This window comes from Chenopodium quinoa, unplaced genomic scaffold (assembly GCF_001683475.1).
Source record: "Chenopodium quinoa cultivar QQ74 unplaced genomic scaffold, ASM168347v1, whole genome shotgun sequence".
NCBI classification, from domain to species: domain Eukaryota; kingdom Viridiplantae; phylum Streptophyta; class Magnoliopsida; order Caryophyllales; family Amaranthaceae; genus Chenopodium; species Chenopodium quinoa.
Window position 1 is genome coordinate 2,013,453 of NW_018743942.1, and position 19,947 is coordinate 2,033,399.

General features: G+C 36.6%; 1 protein-coding gene and 1 pseudogene across 1 annotated transcript; both read right to left on the minus strand.

The window, feature by feature from the left end:
- Positions 1 to 3,935: 3,935 nt before the first annotated feature.
- On the minus strand, positions 3,936 to 5,583 carry LOC110688898 (annotated as a pseudogene).
- A 449-nt stretch (positions 5,584 to 6,032) lies between these two features.
- Positions 6,033 to 7,940, minus strand: LOC110688899 (putative F-box/FBD/LRR-repeat protein At1g78760). The gene has a single exon (XM_021865657.1). The coding sequence runs from the start codon at positions 7,679 to 7,681 to the stop codon at positions 6,245 to 6,247; it is 1,437 nt and encodes a 478-aa protein (XP_021721349.1). The 5' UTR covers positions 7,682 to 7,940; the 3' UTR covers positions 6,033 to 6,244.
- Between the last annotated feature and the right edge of the window lie 12,007 nt (positions 7,941 to 19,947).

Genomic DNA, 19,947 nt, shown 5'->3' on the forward strand with positions numbered 1-19,947 from the left:
CGTGCAAATGCAGTACAAGGGGGGACAAATTCCAATTCCAGAAATTCATCCTCACAAACAAGTCCTACTCAAGGTCTCGTAGGTGTTTCAACAGAACAAGCACAACAAATCATTGATATTCTTAAGCCACGGTTGGAAGGTAATACAAATGTATTATGGATTGTGGATACAGGGGCCTTTAATTATGTCACTAATGACATATCACTCATGAGAAATGTCAAGACAATACAGAATTGTCCGGTTGGTTTGCCGGATGGTCAAACGGTGAACGCGAATCAATTGGGTTAGGTCACTTTGGATGGCGGTTTGGTGATTGATAATGTTTTATTTGTGTCTAATTTGAATTGTAATCTGATTTCTGTTACTCAACTCAGTGATGAGTCGCAAATGTACAATTCAATTCATTAACAAAATTTGTGTTATTCAGACCAGTTGACGAGGACGGTGATTGGCGTGGGTGAAAGACAAGATGGACTTTATTTTTTCCGAGGTGTGCCGCAAGTGAAGGTGCTAGAAGTGGATTGTGTGGTGGATCTTTGGCATCAACGTATGGGTCATGCATCGGAAAAAGTTTTGAAGTTACTTCCCCCTGTGAGTAACTTAGTTAGGAAAAATAAAAATGTTTGTGATGTATGCCCACGTGCAAAACAAACTAGGGATAGTTTTCCTATTAGTGAGAACAATGCTAGTAATTTGTTTGAGTTAGTTCATATTGATTTGTGGGGTCCATATAAAGTTCCTTTGTCATGTGGGGCGAAATATTTTTTAACAATTGTTGATGATTACTCTAGAGGTGTTTGGATTTATTTAATTCGCAATAAAACTGAGGTTGAATCTATTTTTCTCAATTTTATTGCTCTAATAAAACGCCAATTTGATAGACTTATCAAGGTTGTTAGAAGTGATAATGGTACTGAGTTTAATCATCTTCAAGATTATTTCGCTAAAAATGGGATTATCTTTGAGTCATCTTGTGTGGTTACCTCTCAACAAAATGGGAGAGTTGAGAGAAAACATCAACATATTCTTAATGTGGCTCGTGCTTTGAGGTTTCAAGGGGAATTGCCGATTATTTTTTGGGGTGAATGTGCTTTGACTGCTTGTTATTTGATTAATCGGACTCTAAGTCCAGTTCTTCATAATAAAACTCCGTATGAAATGTTGTTTGGCAAAAATCCATCTTATGATTCTATTAGAGTGTTTGGTTGTTTGTGTTATGCACATAATCAACGAAGTAAGGGAGATAAGTTTGAGTCTCGTAGTAGAAAATGTGTATTTCTTGGCTATCCGTTTGGAAAAAAAGGTGGCAATTATTTGACTTAGAGACAAGGGAGTATTTTGTGTCACGGGGTGTGAAGTTTCATGAACAAGTATATCCGTTTAGTGAGAGTGTGGATGACAATGGTGGTACTTCGGATGCGGTGACTGAATTTTTAATCGATCAAGATGAGTTTGAGGCATGGCATGATGGAGAATTGGTGGGAGTTTATGAGAAGGCCGAGACAGAAGACACCGCAGCAAGGCCGCGGGAGCAGGTGCCCAGCCGCAACCTGGCTGCGGACCTTGCTGTTCAGCAGGCCACGGAAGCACCCCAGACAGAGGGCCCACAGCCAGGCCGCGGGGAAGCACTCCCAGCCGCAACCTGGCTGCGGAGGGGTCTGCCCAGCAGGCCTCGAGCCATGCTGGAAGTGCGGGCAACAGCACAAAACTGCCAGGCAGCAGTCCGCATCTTCTCAGTAGCTCTGGGAAGAAACACAGCAGCTCGGGGCATGAATTACAGGGGGTTCCAGCCACACAAACCTTGGAGGACAGGGGGGACAACATGGCTATAGAAAATAAGGGTGAAGAAGAGCTAGGACGAGGGAAAAGAGTGAAATTTCCGTCGTCGAAGTTGAGGGATTGTGTTACTCACACCATTCGGAAAAATAAAAATAAAGTCACACCTTCATCCGCGACATCATCTTCCTCAGGTACTCCCTATCCTATAACATATTTTGTGAATTATGATCGGTTTTCAGAAAAAAGATAGAAATTATATTGCAGCAGTCACAGAGGCATGAATACCGAGATCTTTCAAGGAAGCAATGCAACATGAAGGTTGGAGAGAAGCTATGGCCTTAGAAATAAAGGCTCTAGAAGATCAAGGCACTTGGACCTTGGAGAATCTTCCAGCAGGAAAGAAAGCACTGGGAAGCAAGTGGGTTTGCACTGAGAAGAGAGATGAGGCCGGTAATCTGCTAAGATTAAAAACAAGACTTGTGGTATTTGGTAATCATCAAGAAGAAGGGATCGATTACAATGAAACATTTGCTCTAGTGGCAAAAATGTCTACGGTACGTACTTTCTTAGCAGTTGCAGCGATTAAAAATTGGGACGTGCAACAAATGGATGTGCATAATGCTTTCTTGCACGATGATTTAGAGGAGGAGATCTATATGAAAGTACCGACGGGATTTCAAAAAGGCAATTCAGATAAAGTCTGCAAGATGAGGAAGTCCTTATATGGATTGAAGCAAGCTCCTAGATGCTGGTTTGAAAAATTGTCTACAGCTTTGAAGAAATATGGATTTAAACAGTCGTACTCTGATTATTCTTTATTCACTCTTTCAAAGGGTGGAATGCAGCTGAGTGTCTTAGCTTATGTGGATGATATGATAATTGCAGGAAATAATACATTTGCGTTGGAGAGTTTTAAAGCATACTTGTGTCAATGTTTTAAAATGAAAGATTTGGGTGCCTTGAAATATTTTCTGGGGCTAGAAGTGGCACGTAGTAAACATGGTTTCTATGTGTGTCAGCGTAAGTATGCTTTGGATATTATTTCTGAGACAGGGTTGCTAGGAGCAAAGCCGGTGGACATACCGATGGTGCAAAATCATAAACTTGCCTTAGCAGAAGGGAAGGAGCACGTAGATGGTGAGCAATATAGGCGGTTGATTGGACGTTTGATATATTTGGCAGTCACAAGGTCGGATTTGACTTATTCGGTGCATATTTTATCACAATTTATGCAATGTCCAAAAGAGGAACATTGGGAAGCGGCATTGAGAGTAGTAAGATATTTGAAGAAATGTCCGGGTCAAGGTATTCTACTAAGGTCGGATAGTAGTCTCCAGTTGGAAGGATGGTGTGACTCAGATTGGGCAAGTTGTCCCTTGACTCGTAGATTGTTGACGGGTTGGTTTGTATTGCTCGGGTTATCTCCCATTTTCTGGAAGACTAAGAAGCAACCTACAGTTTCTACGAGTTCCACAGAGGCCGAGTATAGGTCAATGACAGGTTTGCAATGTGAGTTGAAACACTTGAAACAAATACTTCGATCTTTGGGTGTAGAACATAAACAAGGTATGAACATGTATTGTGATAGTCAATCGGCACTTCATATTGCTAACAATCCGGTATTCCATGAGAGAACAAAACACATTGAGGTAGATTGTCATTTTATTAGGGATGCCATTAAAGGAGTGATTAAGCCATCGTATGTTTCTACGAAGATTCAATTGGCGGATATTTTTACAAAGGCCTTAGGAAAGGCGTAATTTGAATTTTTACTTAGCAAGATGGGCATTCGAGATCTGCACGCTCCATCTTGAGGGGGAATGTTAAGATAATAATTGGGAAATATTGTATAATATCTTTAGGTTCCTAGTTATGTTAATATTCTATCTTATTCCTAATTATGTTAGGGTTAGGAATATCTTTGTACCTATATATATTCTTCATATGTGAATGAGAAAGTTAAGCCGTTCAATCATATTCTCTCCATATTTTAACAGTATTCCATCTTCAAAGTCCTTGCTCGATGCATTACATATATAAAAACCATGAAATACCTCTCAAATCGATCTCTTTAACGGAACAAAGTTCTAAATCTGAGATAAATTACAACATACTAGCTCAATTTTTTTAAAAAAAATTGGGACATAATCGGGAACACAAAGAACTTCACATTTCATACAGAATATAGAAATACATTGTAGAGCAGATGATAATATCTTATAGAAAAACGACTAGCATTTAGAAATTACAACAATACTTAACCTTGACATCCATTCAAAATTCATTCAGACAATTGACGGCCAAAATAATTAACTATACTAGGTCCAACATCTAAATTAGGAGTCGTTGCTTTGATTATATAGTGACCTTCAAACTCGATCTCACAAACTGATGATCTCATCGAAAGATTAAACAATGTTCTACAGAACATATACTCCCTCCATAGCTGATCCTTTTCTCCATCATCATCTTCAAGATTGTCGAGGTTATCAATCATTACACGAAGTTGCTCCAACACATTTGCATTGTTAGAAATGTACTTAACGAACCTTACATCACTCTCATCCCCTGTAATTTCCGAAATTTCTATATACTTGAGCTTCCTCAACAAACATACCGGTATTAGAACACTCTCATTCTCAATCTCCTTAGTATATTTTGTCAAGATGAGGCGCGTCAAATTGTGAAAAAAACCGGCCTCACTTTAACACTCATATATCGAAAGCAGTTGAATATAGTAAGATCATCATACAAGTCAAGGGAGTTTATGCTAGAAATTCCTTGAATAAAGTCTGATAAAACACTCACAGAATCAGTTTCGCCTTTACTGGTAGAATGCCGAAAGCTGATGTTTGCATTTTGTAATCTACCTGGATGATTCACAAAGCTGTAACAGGCCAAACTACTGCCAATTACAATGTCTTTCAGCCGAGGTGCATCGATCATAAACCTGCTACGCCACGATGTTCCAGACATACTCGCCTTAAAGTACCTCAAGTTAGGAGCACATATATCCATGACAAATTCATCACATGACCATTTTAATATCAAAGTCAAAATTTCCAAAATCGGGCAGGATTTAAGTAATGTTATGATTGTTCTAATGAATGTAGTATTCAGAACAGGAAGATGAATTTCAAGCTTCTTCAAATTAGGAAGAGTAATAATTCGATTTTCAGGCAAATTAAAACGAAAATTTCCACGAAATTCAAGTTCAATTAAAGAATGACAATTAAAGCGAAGAGCAGAATTCCCTATCATCATCTTCACAGTACAATTGAAGTTGGAAGGTGGTGATTTCAGGGGATGTAACTTGCCGGAGAATTTGATCAACAATGGTTAGGAATTTGTGACGACCGCCAGAGTATGGAGTAAAGGATTCCCGTGAGAACTGATAGTAGCGGAGGATGAGGCGGGTGACGAATATCGGGACCAGAGACCGCGCCATCGACGAGATAAGACGGAAGTGGTGGCAGCCAAATGAAGGGGTAGGCGAGAGAGAATGTTGCCCAAAAGGAAGTTTGGGAGAGTGCTTAATCTGTCTACTTCGCCGTTGCCGCGGCTGCTGCCATTGTTGGTGGTATCACATGGATACAATCTTCTCTTCTTGCCATTGTTGACGCTGTTTTCCATTGGTAATTTTTGAGTTTGTGAGAGTTAGACAAGCGAGTGAGAAAAAAAGAAAGAAAAGCATTGAGGATAAATGACAGATAAAAAAGGTGATGATTACTATTGACTCAATACTAATGTTTTTGGAAAAATGGTAATAAATGATTTTTTTAGCGGGAAATTGTAACAGTTGTGTTGTTTTTGGCGGGAAAATGGTAACTATAAATAAAACAAATGGAGGGAAATTGCAACAGTTGTGTTATTTTTGGCGGGAAAATGGTTGTTGCTCAAGCTTTATATGTAATGTGGTGAACAGTTTTCTTTTCTCAGACATTTGTAAAGTTATCTTCAAACATAAAGTCCATGACTATTACTTCAACTTGTCAACTGTCAAGCAACTACTCTCCCCAGCATCTATGATCAATGTATTCCTAATTACTATGAATGCCAATTTTGACATAAATTTTAAAATGATCTAAAGTGTAAAGTGAAAAGCAATTTCATGAAACAGAAGGAGTAGAAATTTGCCGTGATAATGTAAGAGACATGTATTACTCCCTTCATCTCAAAATAATTGACACATTTAACTTTTTAATATTACTAACCTAGGCTACAAACTTTGATCAATTGGAAATCAACATTTTTGGTATGATATTAAACCAGAACTAGCCACTGAGAATATTAATACAGAGAGAACAACGTTTATAATATAAGCCATTCCATGAGAGTTACAATAACAGGCAAAAGACTGATAAGGGTTACAAGCTCTTTGGACATTGTAAAATCTCAAGGGAAAAGCTTACATGAATTACTTCCTACAAAAGATGAGCTGAAACATACAATTCTGGTGTACAAATTAAGACCCCCATAGACTCCATTCAAGTCGACAAGCAATCGATCCATGCCTATAATCATTGCTCGATGAATCTACAAAACTACCAGAGAACTTAATATCACAAGTTGAGGATTTCCTAGGAAGCTCAAACAATTCCTTACAAAAGTTCAACTCCCACCAGAGTTGATCTTGTTCACTTCCTCCAAGGTATTCAACAGTGGGAACATCAACCAAAATCTCTTCTAAAACTTCTGCATTCGAAAGAATGTAGTTGAGTAGCCAAATATCATTTTCATCACCCTTGAGATCGTCTAATTTTATCCACTTAACCTTAGCTAACAAACAAGCAGGAATTGGAGCATCCGAGAACATCACTTGGTGTAGTGAAGGATGGATCAAGCAAATCCGTGTCAGATTATGAAAGGTTTTCCAAATATTGGCCACTACATAGTTGATCGGATTGAACATTCTAAGGGCACCCACTATGTGAATGCTCCCAACACAAGATATCTCTTGAAGAAGTTTCGCTAAGTGGCTAAGATAATCACTTCCAGCCTCGAAAGTAGAACGATCAAAATCTAGTTTAGCGTGGAGTAATGTATTTCTATTGTTTGCAAACTGATAACACGCTAACCGGCCACCTAGCGAAACACGTTCCAATTTCGGGGCATCAATCACAACTTGGCAATGTTTCCAATTTCCAGTATTTCCACCCAAAAACACAACCAAAGAATTCAAATTCAGAGCTGATATATTCATAACAACTGCATTCTCTGCCCCATTCAAATGCAAATCTAAAGACTCCAACAACGGGCAAGATTTAGTAAGTTTACCGATCAAATCAGGAGCAATGTCGACAGAATCTAACACCAGAGATTTTAAATTAGGAAGATGAATAGCTAAACTATCAGATAACACACAAGCAAAAGGTCCCCTTAATTCGAGTTTCGACAAATTAACACTCTGATAAACACAAACAGGTACGGGAAATCGAGGCATACCAGTATCAAAAACATCAACCTTAAGTTGATTGACAAATCTACTGCAAAACAGAGTAATCCACGAAACAATATACCTTTGAGTAGTCTCAAATTCTTCATCCATAAAAGGATGTTCGATACGAAGATTGAAGGTGTTGATTTTGGGGGACGAGCATTGGCGGAGAATGTGGTCGACGGTGTTGGAGACTTTGGAAAAGTAGTCATCCTCAGAAACTAGCGATTCGAAATCGTCGTAGTCGATGTCAAGGTGGGTGACTTGGGTCCAGAGGTAACGCCACCGGCGGGATAAGACGGAGGTGGCGACGGCGGAAGGTATGTCGAGAAGTGAGAGGATGTCGGCGAGAATGGAGTCTGGGAGAGAACTTAATCGGTCTTCATTTTCTGAGTCTCCGCTATTGTTGTCTTTTATGGAGCTCAATTTCTGCTTTTTTGAGCTACTCTCTTGGTGTTCTGCCATTTATGTGATTCTCAACTGAATTGTAAAGAGTGAATTGTGAATGGCTGTAATAATGTTATTTTTTTTTTTTTTTTTTTTTTTTTTTTTTTTTTTTGACATTATTTTAAAAAACACACTGCACTATAACATTATTATAAAGTGGCCCAAATTGGACAATATGTGTTTTATCAATTTGGGCTTCATGTGAGTACCTCAATTCACCTTAACAAAATAATATTCAGTAAAAATAATTTCAAATCAATAAAAATAATTTAATTCAGTAAAAATAATTTTAGTTCACTAAAAATCAGTAACTCAAAAAAATTATGATAGAAAATCAGAAAAAAAAAAAAAAAAAAAATTTAGTTCAGTAAAAATAATTTCAGTTCAGCAAAAAGAAGGTGAAGTGAACGGGGTCTTATTGTGAGAATCAAATTTTCATTTAAAATAGTAAATTTACTTAAAAAGGGTGTATTTATGGTTGTAATTTACAAAATTTCCTAAAATAAAAATGCTCTTTGAGTTTTATAAACTTATGAGTTGTATCAATTTTTTTTCTACCCTTTGCAAATTGCTAGAGTACATAATATAAATAAAGAAACAAAACATGAATGAATAAATATTATGCACATTCTGTTTCAGGGGGTTTTTTGTGTCCTGCGAAAGAGTTACAACACCAATACTGGTCCAGGGCCGCCTTTACCTGCAAAATCATGAAAGCTCCAGATGGTCGGAGTTCCTCCTCCAACGGTCAAGTAAATATACGTTTGGAGTAAAAACGTGCGGAAAACAAATATCTTCTCGGATTCCGAGATCAAGTTTTTTCTCTGTTATCGAGAGTAATAAATCATGAAATGATTGTAAGGTCCCCCAATAATGAGGGGAATCTCCCGATTTATAGTACCTAGCTAGAAAGGTGTGACCCTATCCTAGGTTTGATGACCTATGGATTTGGGCTACGTCGTTTTGCAGCGAACTCAGGAATTTGGCTTTGAAGGCCGACAATTCTTGAAAGGGTATATGTCTGCCATTGTAGACCGAAATCGTTTAAACCCGACAAAAATCCGATAAACCCAAATCGTTTACATCCTGTAACTGGTTAGGATTGAATCGTTTATAACCCGTAATAAGTTATGATCGAACTGTTTACAACCCGTAATCAGTTATAACCGAACCGTTTATAATCCATAAGTCCGTAACCCGTTAGGACCGTAGAATTTTTTTTTTCTTTTTTTTTTTTGGGTATATTTTATCAATAGTAAAATAAAAGGGTTTAATTTGAATTATAAAGTATTTATATTGGAAAGATTTAGAATTTTGATGTCATTGAAACTCTTATGCTACAATATTAGCGTCCTCTAACGAGTAATGGCTTATTAAACACTATATTGTATAAAAAAAACTATAACTACTAAAACAGAGGGCACTCAAAACAAAAGCTCCACGTGTCACCTTTTCATTAAAAAAATTCCTGCTCTTTTTTGCTATTCTAAATAAAGCAATTAGTATACTACATATTTTGAAGTCTTTTAATTTCCTTAAACCCTTTTATTTCCTTTTAATTCGTATATTATAATAGAATAAAAATATCACATTTCGTATACTAGAATAAAAATAAATGATATTATATCATATTTTTGCCAACAAAATATAAATTTATTGATCTTATATGATACAATTTTTGTCTAAAAAGATGATGAAATTTGGGAATATTTTTCTTGAGTATTTACTTTACCAAAGTTAGCATATGTAGATGATACAAGCCGCAAACTAAGCGTGACAAATAATATTACAATTAGGCAACTAATGATGCTTTAACTAGAAGATATACACCATATACAAATATATACACCCTATATTTAACAATAGATAGTAATTATACCCTCCGTCCCTAAATTACATTTCTCCTTTCTATTTTGGGTATTCCAAAATTACATTCCATCTTACTATTTTTAGTACTCCCTCTGTCCCTAAATTACATTCTTCCTTTCTATTTTGGGTGTTCCAAAATTACATTTCACCTTACTATTTTTAGTACTCCCTCTGTCCCTAAATTACATTCCTCCTTTCTATTTTGGGTATTCCAAAATTACATTCCACCTTTCTATTTTTAGTAAGTTTTTTTTCTTCTAAATATCTCAAATACACTCTCTTTTTCAGTTGTACTTTTAATGTATAATTAATATATTTATATTCCACTTTTAATGTTTGGTTGGCTAATGTACTTTTTCAGCCTTTAATTTTCAGAATCCTTGTGCCAAATTATAATGAATATGATTGGTTAAAAATTTCAATTAGGAGCATGTGATTGGTCCTTTTTTTTTTTTGCAAAGGATTGATGACATGTCATGAGTAATCACTAATCTATCTTTGTTTTACTCAAAAACATTATTTAATGTTTTATACTTCCCATTGCATTATCTAATTATTGTTATTTGTCTTATTCTTTCCTCCTTAATTACCGTGTAAATTTCCAAACAGTAATGTAATTTTGGGACGGAGGGAGTAACTTTTAGATAAAATAATTATTACCGAGTATAATATTTTATCGGTTTTCTAACGTGTGTCCATGGGCACACATTTAGAGAACATATTCTTAATGAATGTTTGATAATGAGATGTATCTACAAGCTTAAAAAGGGTAAGTCTAATGATTATCATTTGTAAAATAATAAAATTTTCATTATTTCCTCTTTCAAAAAATTTAATAAATTTTTCCAAATATCTCTCAATTTATTTTAACAGTACCTAAGAGGATTATTATTATTATTATTATGAAAATAAACATACTACTAGCTAGCTTGCCTCCTAGCAAACTTTCAGAGAAAAATGTAATTATATAGTTTTTCCCTAATTTTCACAGAGAAATGACATGAAACCAGTGGCGATTCCAGGAATTGCTCGTTATGGGTTCGGACTCTCCAAACTAATATAGCGATATCAAATGTCATAATTAAAATAAAATTTGCATTTGTTCATTCGGGTGTGCACAATACATGTCAATTACAACAACAACAACAAAAAAGTTAAACTAAATTACAATTGAACTCAACTTTATACGAATTTTGCAATTTTAACACACGTTCTTTCCAAAAATACTTTGAGTTTTTTATATCCAAGCTGTAAAATACAATGATAGAATATATACGTAACATTCTACTTTTTACTTCACGGATTTTGAATTGACAGTTCACAGTTCACATCATTCATCCAATTACCAATTTACTCCAACTAATTAACAATTGTACAAATCCATCAAGCATTTACAACTTCAGTTATTGAATAATTAACAATATAAATAACAAATTTGCATTTGTTCATTCGGGTGTGCACAATACATGTCAATTACAACAACAACAACAAAAAATTTAAACTAAATTACAATTGAACTCAACTTTATACGAATTTTGCAATTTTAACACACGTTCTTTCCAAAAATACTTTGAGTTTTTTATATCCAAACTGTAAAATACAATGATAGAATATATACGTAACATTCTACTTTCTACTTCACGGATTTTGAATTGACAGTTCACAGTTCACATCATTCATCCAATACCAATTTACTCCAACTAATTAACAATTGTACAAATCCATCAAGCATTTACAACTTCAGTTATTGAATAATTAACAATATAAATAACAAATTTGCATTTGTTCATTCGGGTGTGCACAATACATGTCAATTACAACAACAACAACAAAAAAGTTAAACTAAATTACAATTGAACTCAACTTTATACGAATTTTGCAATTTTAACACACGTTCTTTCCAAAAATACTTTGAGTTTTTTATATCCAAACTGTAAAATACAATGATAGAATATATACGTAACATTCTACTTTCTACTTCACGGATTTTGAATTGACAGTTCACAGTTCACATCATTCATCCAATTACCAATTTACTCCAACTAATTAACAACTGTACAAATCCATCAAGCATTTACAACTTCAGTTATTGAATAATTAACAATATAAATAACAAATTTTGAGTTTAACTAACAATTTCAAACTTAAAAAAAAAAAAATATAAGCTGAAAAAAAATAGAACAAGTGAAAGGTTAGTGGGTTTCGAACCCAGACCTTCCCTCTGAAATGTAAAGTACTAATCAATAGTCCGCACATTCTCTCGTTTAAACAAATGCATGGTTTAATTTTAAAGCCTTGTTTTAATTATTTTTTCTGTAAAAAAAATAGAGAAGTGCGGTTAGTGGGTTTCGAACCCATACCTTTCCTCTAGAAGGTAAAGCGCTAACCAGTAGTCCGCGCATTGTCTAACATAAATTCCTTAGTTTAATATTTATCCCTTCTTTTGATTATTTTTGTAAAAAAAAACCTATTATTTTTTTTTGGATCTAGTATGGGTTCAGCTGAACCCACTGAACCCATACTGGAATCGCCACTGCATGAAACTATTTTGCTAGCTTATTTCATCCTCTGGAAACATGTGCATAATTCCATCCTTTCTTCTTGCACACTATAAATAATGTAAAATATTTTGTTAATTGAACTAAGCAATAACAATCTCATCAAGACATTAATCATGCACTCTACACTAATCTTTACTTTCGTTAGATGTTATTTTGGTGGTAAGTTATTTTGTAATTCATTTGCATGTTCATATTTAAGCAATAATCTAACTTGTAAGAACTTGTATTTTGGTCTAATAATAACGGTGACTATACAATGTCATATGCTTTAATGTACGTAGCACTTGAGTAATAATTCATGTGTTGTTTAACTTTACCAACGAGGTCTTGGCTTGGTTAAGACTTAAGACTGAGGTCTATCAGTTTATACACGATATTGATGTCATAGGTTTTAATCCCCTCATCCACGCTTGTAATATGTATTGTCATTGTGGCTCATTTGCTCCATTAGATATATTGTTTGACTTATATTATTTTATTCCCTATCAATCTTTTAAAAAGAATAAAATGTATTAAAAAAAATGTAATAAGTCAAGGGATACTTAGTCTTAAGGGTTGTAAATTGGTCAGAGGTTACTTAATCGGTCATGGGTTATTTTAAAATATAATAAAACTATATATCAATGTATTAAATACCCATAAGGATACGGGTGCATATTGCATGTTCGGTACGGGTACGATGATCATTAAAGGTACCCATGGGAATTTAAAATACTAGGTTGCTCTAGATCGGGTACGTGATTGAGTACAAATACTAAACAGTTATACAATACAGTTGCTTGAAATATAGAGGGTACGAGTATGGCAAATTAAGTATGGTATAAATATTCTGTAAATAAATATTTATAAAATTTACAGCATTAAGACAAAAAGTCATTCAAAAAATTGTAAATGTCATAACTCAAACATTTTTTTTAGTGGAAAGCTAAACGACGCCCTCAATTATCTAACTAACGCCCGCAAATTAAACTAAAATTACAAATTTACCCTTGTTTGATAAAAAAAAAATTACCCCTAAATAAGAATTTACCCCTCCCAATCCTCACTTCTTATTCACTCTAACATAATTCTTTCTCCAAATAACAACCACCACCACCGTCGCCGCCGCCACCAACACCACCACCACCTCTTCATACTACCCATCACTACCACTACCATCACGATCTACAAGCCACGATGCCGAGGAAGGGCAAAGAGAAGTTGGTCGCCGGCGGTGAGAAGGTCATTTTTTTTTATGAAATCGAGACAAACGCCCGTTTTTTTCGCACGTCCTTGGCTGAAACGCCTAGTTCGTGCGAACAACCATGCAGTTGTTCGAGAAATCTGGGCGATTGAGGTGAAATGCCCAGATTTTTCGTTCAACCACACGGTTGAACGCCAGATCTAGGCGTTTCAACCTAGGTTGTGCGAAAATAATGGGCGTTTCACTCGATTTTTTTTTTTTTTTTTTTTTTTTTATAAATTCGTAGTTTTGGTTTTTTAGCAATTGGGGTTTATTATTATTGTTTTTTTTTGTTGTATGTTTAGATTTGAACATTTTCGTTATTGATTATTTGGTTGTATGTTTTGAATTAAACATTTTTTATTTTTTGAATGGCTATTTCTTTCACTTTCATAGATTGTTATGCTCTAGTGTATAAGCAAAACCATTACATACATTACTTCGTGTAGTGTTACTTTCAACTTAAGGAGAAAATTAGTTGTGCTCTAGGCTACATAATTTTCAAAATTATCATCAATTTAACACTAATTTAGTTAGTGTAAATTTTTTTTTGTCAACTAATATTGTGAAATAAACTATCAAAATATATTAGTTTTCTTCTACATATCAAGTACATTTTTATTAAAATGAAACATGGATTGGATTATCAAAATAGAGTCAAATAGCTAAATATTTTAAATATAAGCACTCCATATATGAATTTAGAGTGGTAGAGCTACAAGAAACAAAATTCAAAAAGAAACACAACCTGCCAAAAGGAGCAGAAAGCCCCCAAAATTGGAGAAAGATACAAGGGAGAAATGTTTAAATTGTATTTAAAGTAGGCATCAGCTTTGCCACTATTTACTTATCTTTGACCAACTAATACATAAAGTAAATTTTATTACCTATAATATGTTATTGGGTTGTCTTTCAATACATCAAATTTTTTATCAATCAATGGTCCTGTTTTCAAAGTATGCAAATATGAAAGTTAGAGCAGTAAGGAATCATGGCAGAATACAAAATTATCAAATTAATTGTGAGGGCCAAACCCATGCAGTGAAGCAAAACTTAACTAATATTTCTGTTGGTTTGTTTTTTTTCGAGTTATCCATTTTTTAGAAAATTAAATTAGCTAAATATGTGTACTAGTTTAATTTTTAGAAAATTAAATTTATGATTTAGTATTTGGTTGAAAGTTTAGATATTTAGGTGTGATTTATTAGAAATATTGTTTGGTCGAGCTTGTTTGTTTTATATCAACGTCATTTTAAACTCATTATATTAAAAAGCACAAGTATTAATTCCATTTTATTCTAAATTTAGAATGTAGTCGAGGGTTCTGGTCCACGGCATGCTAGATCACTCGGTATTAATGCATCGATTAGGAGAGATAGGGGGTCGGGGATTAGTGTACGGGAAGTTAGTTCAGTACCAGAGCGCGACAGAGAAGTGGATGAGAATTATTTGGATGAGCAGGAGGGAGGCGGTCCTAATGCTTTGTTGAGGACTACTGGTTCGATTTTGGGTTCGGGTTCGAGGTACGAGGATGATGGACTTGAGGAAGATGAGGTTGAGGCTGATGTAGATGGAGAGGAGCAGCCGACTGTCGTGATGAGAGGTCCTGATGGGAGATTTACGAGTTCACGACCACCTCGATCTGTAGTGTCTTGGCTTGTTCAGGGGCCGATGGACGGTGGACCCGAGGTTGGGACCATTATTCCTAGTTTTGGGGCCCATGTTGCTCGATATATTTGGGATGGGGAAGATCGACGGTTTTTGTGGTGTCATACTAGAGCTGGTGTGTGTAGATCGTTGATGGAATGGATAGAGGATTTTACGGCAGACACTACTACGCGGATACGACAGACTGGGTTGTCGCACCTACCGATTATTATGCACGACCACCTTGATTTTATGCTGATTTATGCTTTTGTGGAGAGATGGCAGCCAGACACAAACACATTCCACCTACCTTTTGGGGAGATGACCATCATGTTGCACAACGTACACCACATACTTGGTATTGGGGTTGATGGGGATATGGTTGCCGATGATCTATCTAGTGACCAATATAGGACATTTGCATCCGAGTTGTTACAGTTGACTACGGAGGAGCTACAGGTCAAGACTCAGACTGCCATCTAAGGAACGGTGGCGTCCATACTGACCAGATTATTGCTAGATGTCGTAGTGTAGAGTAACTAGAGGCGACTCAGGTCATTGGTTACATGTGGGTCCTTTTGGGTAACACGCACTTTACTGACAAGAGCGGTTCTCGTACCCACCCTTCTTTTCTCACTGAGTTTTTTGTGGAGCATAACTTGGAGAGGTTGACGAGATACTCCTGGGGTTCAGCCACACTAGCGTACTTGTATCGTCAGCTTGGGCATGCCACCCGAAATGGATGTGATTCTATCGCGGGTTGTCTAACTCTTCTACAGGCTTGGATATACGAGTATTTTCCATGTTTTCGGCCTCACCAGGGTGTGTTGACGCGAGACGTTCCATAGAACATCTAGGGTTATGGGACGTTGGTTTGGCGCGGAAGCATCAACAGCGTCTCGTGTCCTTTCGTACTCGACTTGACTAGCTGGGTGACTATGAGGTATAAAACGATACGTAATACTATTTGTTTTACAATGCTTTTATTTACAGTTGATTTACACTTGTATTAATTTGTAGGTATGCTGGTTGCCGTACGGAGCTGCTTCTGCATTGCAGGTGCCCAGGACTGCGTTTACCGGATGCATTCGATATCGAGGCATCATAGAGCCATATATGCCCGGTCGAGTTGTTCGACAGTTGGGGTTTATACAGGAGATTCCCGGTGATATGATTAGCCCTGATGATGCTCAGAGACTAGTTAGTGTTAAGTCTTATAGGGTCAGTTTTTCAGCTCAGATGACTACTCGCATGTGGAATGGATTTGTTCCCGGTGCTGCGTTCAGTCTTCTGCTAGGTGGATATACTAGAGTTCCACCTGGCGGACATACTTGTGCACCTAACTACCTATCATGGTTCAGGAGAGTTAGCCATCCTATTGTCACTCCTAATGTTAAGGTTGATCACGGTCTTCCTGAGAGGACCAACGTTGATTACGTAAGTTTTTTTGTTAGTTGTTTTTTTTTTATTTATTTTTTTCCTATTATTAAAATTAATAAAATTATAATTGTTTGTGCAGTGGGTAGGAAGATTCATGGTTGCAGCACAACGATCACTTAGTGAGTACCCTACACTATCGAGAACACCAGAGCAATGTTGGCGCAAGTGATTGATGATTGGAATGCAATAAATGGACTTGCAGATTAGTTCTAATATATATTTTAGCTTGGATTTTGTTGTTTTGTTAGACTATGTTTTGGATGTTGACAATGTTTTAGATGTTGTTAGTGTACATTTAAGTTTTATTTCTAATTATCTAGTTGACATTTATGTATGAGTTTTTTATTTTCTAATTATGTAGTACTTGATTAATATATTTTAAAAAGAATTGCTTAAAATAAATTAAAAAATAACCATGTTTATTAATAAAGTTATAATAAAGTTTAATCAAAATCCACAACAATACTCAACAGTACTCCAGAGTTGATTAATGTATGCCACAGTTGAAGCCTTCTCTCGTACCTTGTCTCCCACTCGTATACACTTGCCTGACGAGTGTTAAACCACATCGGTGAAATTGGAGGTAGTGGGTGGTCACGATCCATATGCAACCGAATATGCGATCCACCAACAGTTCCAATCACAAACTCACCAGAAGGCCTATCCAAGCGTCCACGATTATTCAACGGTAAAATAGTAGTAGATGGATAGTAGCTCGACGGTCTATTTCCTACTCCATAACAAATCACCATCACATTCCATATTGTGGCAATAGCAAAAAAAATCTTGTTGTGCCATCATCCAGTGCTCCTCTCCACACGCATCACCGTCCCATCTGATCCGGTCTACCTCCCTTTGAAGTCCTGAACCAACCCCTTGGCCCCATATGTCGTAGTAAATCATGTTGTACAACAAAGGGTGAGAACCAACCTCATTTGCCATTTGATGCCGAACCAATCGCCACTCCTCCTAATTTCCATACAATAAATCTGCTACACAACGAAATCCGCAGTTCCCATCTCCAATTACGTCCGTAACACCTACGACATAAGGCTAAATGATGTTGGGAATAGCGTAGCTGTATCTGCATTGTCGCATGTCGAACCCGGTACCTACAAAATCAAAAACATAATATGACATTAATTTAATTAAAATATACGATGTACAAAAATATTATTTAAATCGATAATCACCTGTATCAGATGGGGGTGGTCTACTTCTGGATCGATTCTCTCACCCACTACGTTGAACATGCTCGAAAAACGGAGGATCCCGCCTATTACGATTATCGGTTGGTCGTCCCCTTACACGGGGGTTGACTCTAGGCTCCTGAAGGTCATCGTAGTTAGGATCCATCTCACCCTCAATAACTCGTGACACGTGCCTAAGCATCACAGGATCGTTGGCAATAACCTGATCAACAAGGGTGCGGAAATGAGCTCGATCCTCATCATTTTCGTCAACTATATTAGGAATATCGACACCATATCCAATGACAAGGGTCCTCCAAAATGGATGAATGTCCTTCGAATACAACCCCTTCCCTGCAGCAATCGAGTCGTATATTTGGCACGCACAAGGTAAGCCGTGGGTAGTACGTAGAGCACACCCACAGCGTCGATGGATATCCGTACTCAACCCTCGCATCCTGTTCGTCTCACCGAGAAGAATAGACAGACAATAGAGGGATACCTTTCCGTTTAGATGATGCAAAGCTTATGCTTGTACTTCTGACCATGACTTGTTCTACATGCCTCCAATCCATTATGAATGGCTATGATCTTGTTCTCAATCGAGCAGTGCACCTGAGCCCAAACCGTGTCTAAAGAACCTGTTGAACTGTCAATCCAACACTTCAATGCTGAATGCTGGCTCTCAACCTTGCAGTTGTTAACCTTGCCGAAGTGTAGTACCTGGTTTGTCCAAAACAATACAAACTTCTATTTGTGTACGAGCCAAGTGTCCACAACATAATCAATCACTTTCGGCCATCGACTCCACTTGGTTTTCAACACTGCAAGTTCTCTGTTATATGCCTCTTCAGATGTAGCATTAATCACAAGCCTCCACCTCCCATTTTTAAACTTGGCACCAATCTCCTTAATTTTTTTCAAACATGGAAGTAACCTTCGCCTGAACATCTTAGTTAATATGCCACACACACAACATGTGTCTTGTCTTTGGAAACACGCTCTTCAACGCCGCACAAAGGCCAAGCTCCCTATCTGTCAGTAGTACCGACGACTCTCTATGATGACCGATCAACAACCTCAAGCACTGAAGCACCCACCGATAACTTTCTTGGGACTCTGACCTTATGAACGCGTATGCAACAAGAAAATTCTTATTAGTCGGTGTAACCCCAACAATCTCAAAGAATGGCATGCCGTATCGGTTCGTCTTGTAAGTGGAATCCATACCTATCACGTACGGGTATGTGCGTAGCAAATTTGTCATGATCGGGTGTGCCATGAAAGCATGTTGCAACACATTGCTGGAATCAGTAAAAACCCAAGTGAGGTATTTGCTCTGTCTGGCCAAACGAAGCACCTGGTGAACTACTTATCTTCCCTCAAATTGCTCCATTCTTATTTTACTTCTACAGTTGTAGACATGCCTGATGTTTGGATGGTCTCCGGGAAACTTTTCTGCAAGAGTTCTCATGATATGTCGAGGTGGCACCTGTGCCTGAGTCATGTCACGTACTAACTCCTTAGCAGCAATACTAAGACCACTAATTTGTCGATGTCCCTCAGGATAAACAACCAAAGAATGATTGTGAGTGTCGTTCAAGCAACCAAGCTTCCAACCATTTACTACTCTGACATACTCAACCTTGAGTTTGAAGGGACAATTATTTGCCTTGCTTTTGGTGTCTTTGCGTATCGCGTTCATTATGTCCCTTATCATGCCCTTTTTTCCACGATCACAACTCACATATCGATACGGTCGACCACTTTGATCGGTCTTGTAAGAAGACTTCACTAACATAAATCCAAGCGGCCGACAAACATTTGTGCTCATAGAACAACATCCTCAAAACTCGTAAACACCACATTAGTCAAAAAATGTCTGCTATAGTCCACACCGTCACCATCCTCGGACTCAGAATCCTATATAAATATTAATAAAAGTTAAGAACCAACAAACACGACTAATAATAATAATAATAACAATTTTAACAACACAACTAATTATAAAAAAACTTAATATATTCAATGATATAAATAAAAATTTAAGCCCTATAATCATTCTAAAATATTATAATTTTATAAAATAATTTTAATAATAATAATAATTTCGGAAGTGTAAAATCCAATAACAATCAACCTATACGTGAAATAAAAAACAAACAAAAAAGAAAAAAAAATTCGAAACTCAGGAAACGCCTAGGATTTTCGAATGACCTAGGCTGAAACGCCTAGTTTTTTCGTATGTCCTAGGAAGTTTCGAAAAAACTAGGCGTTTCAGCCTAGGGCATTCGAAAATTTTGGGCGTTTCCTGGGTTTCGAATTTTTTTTTAAAAATGAATGCAACGTACCGAT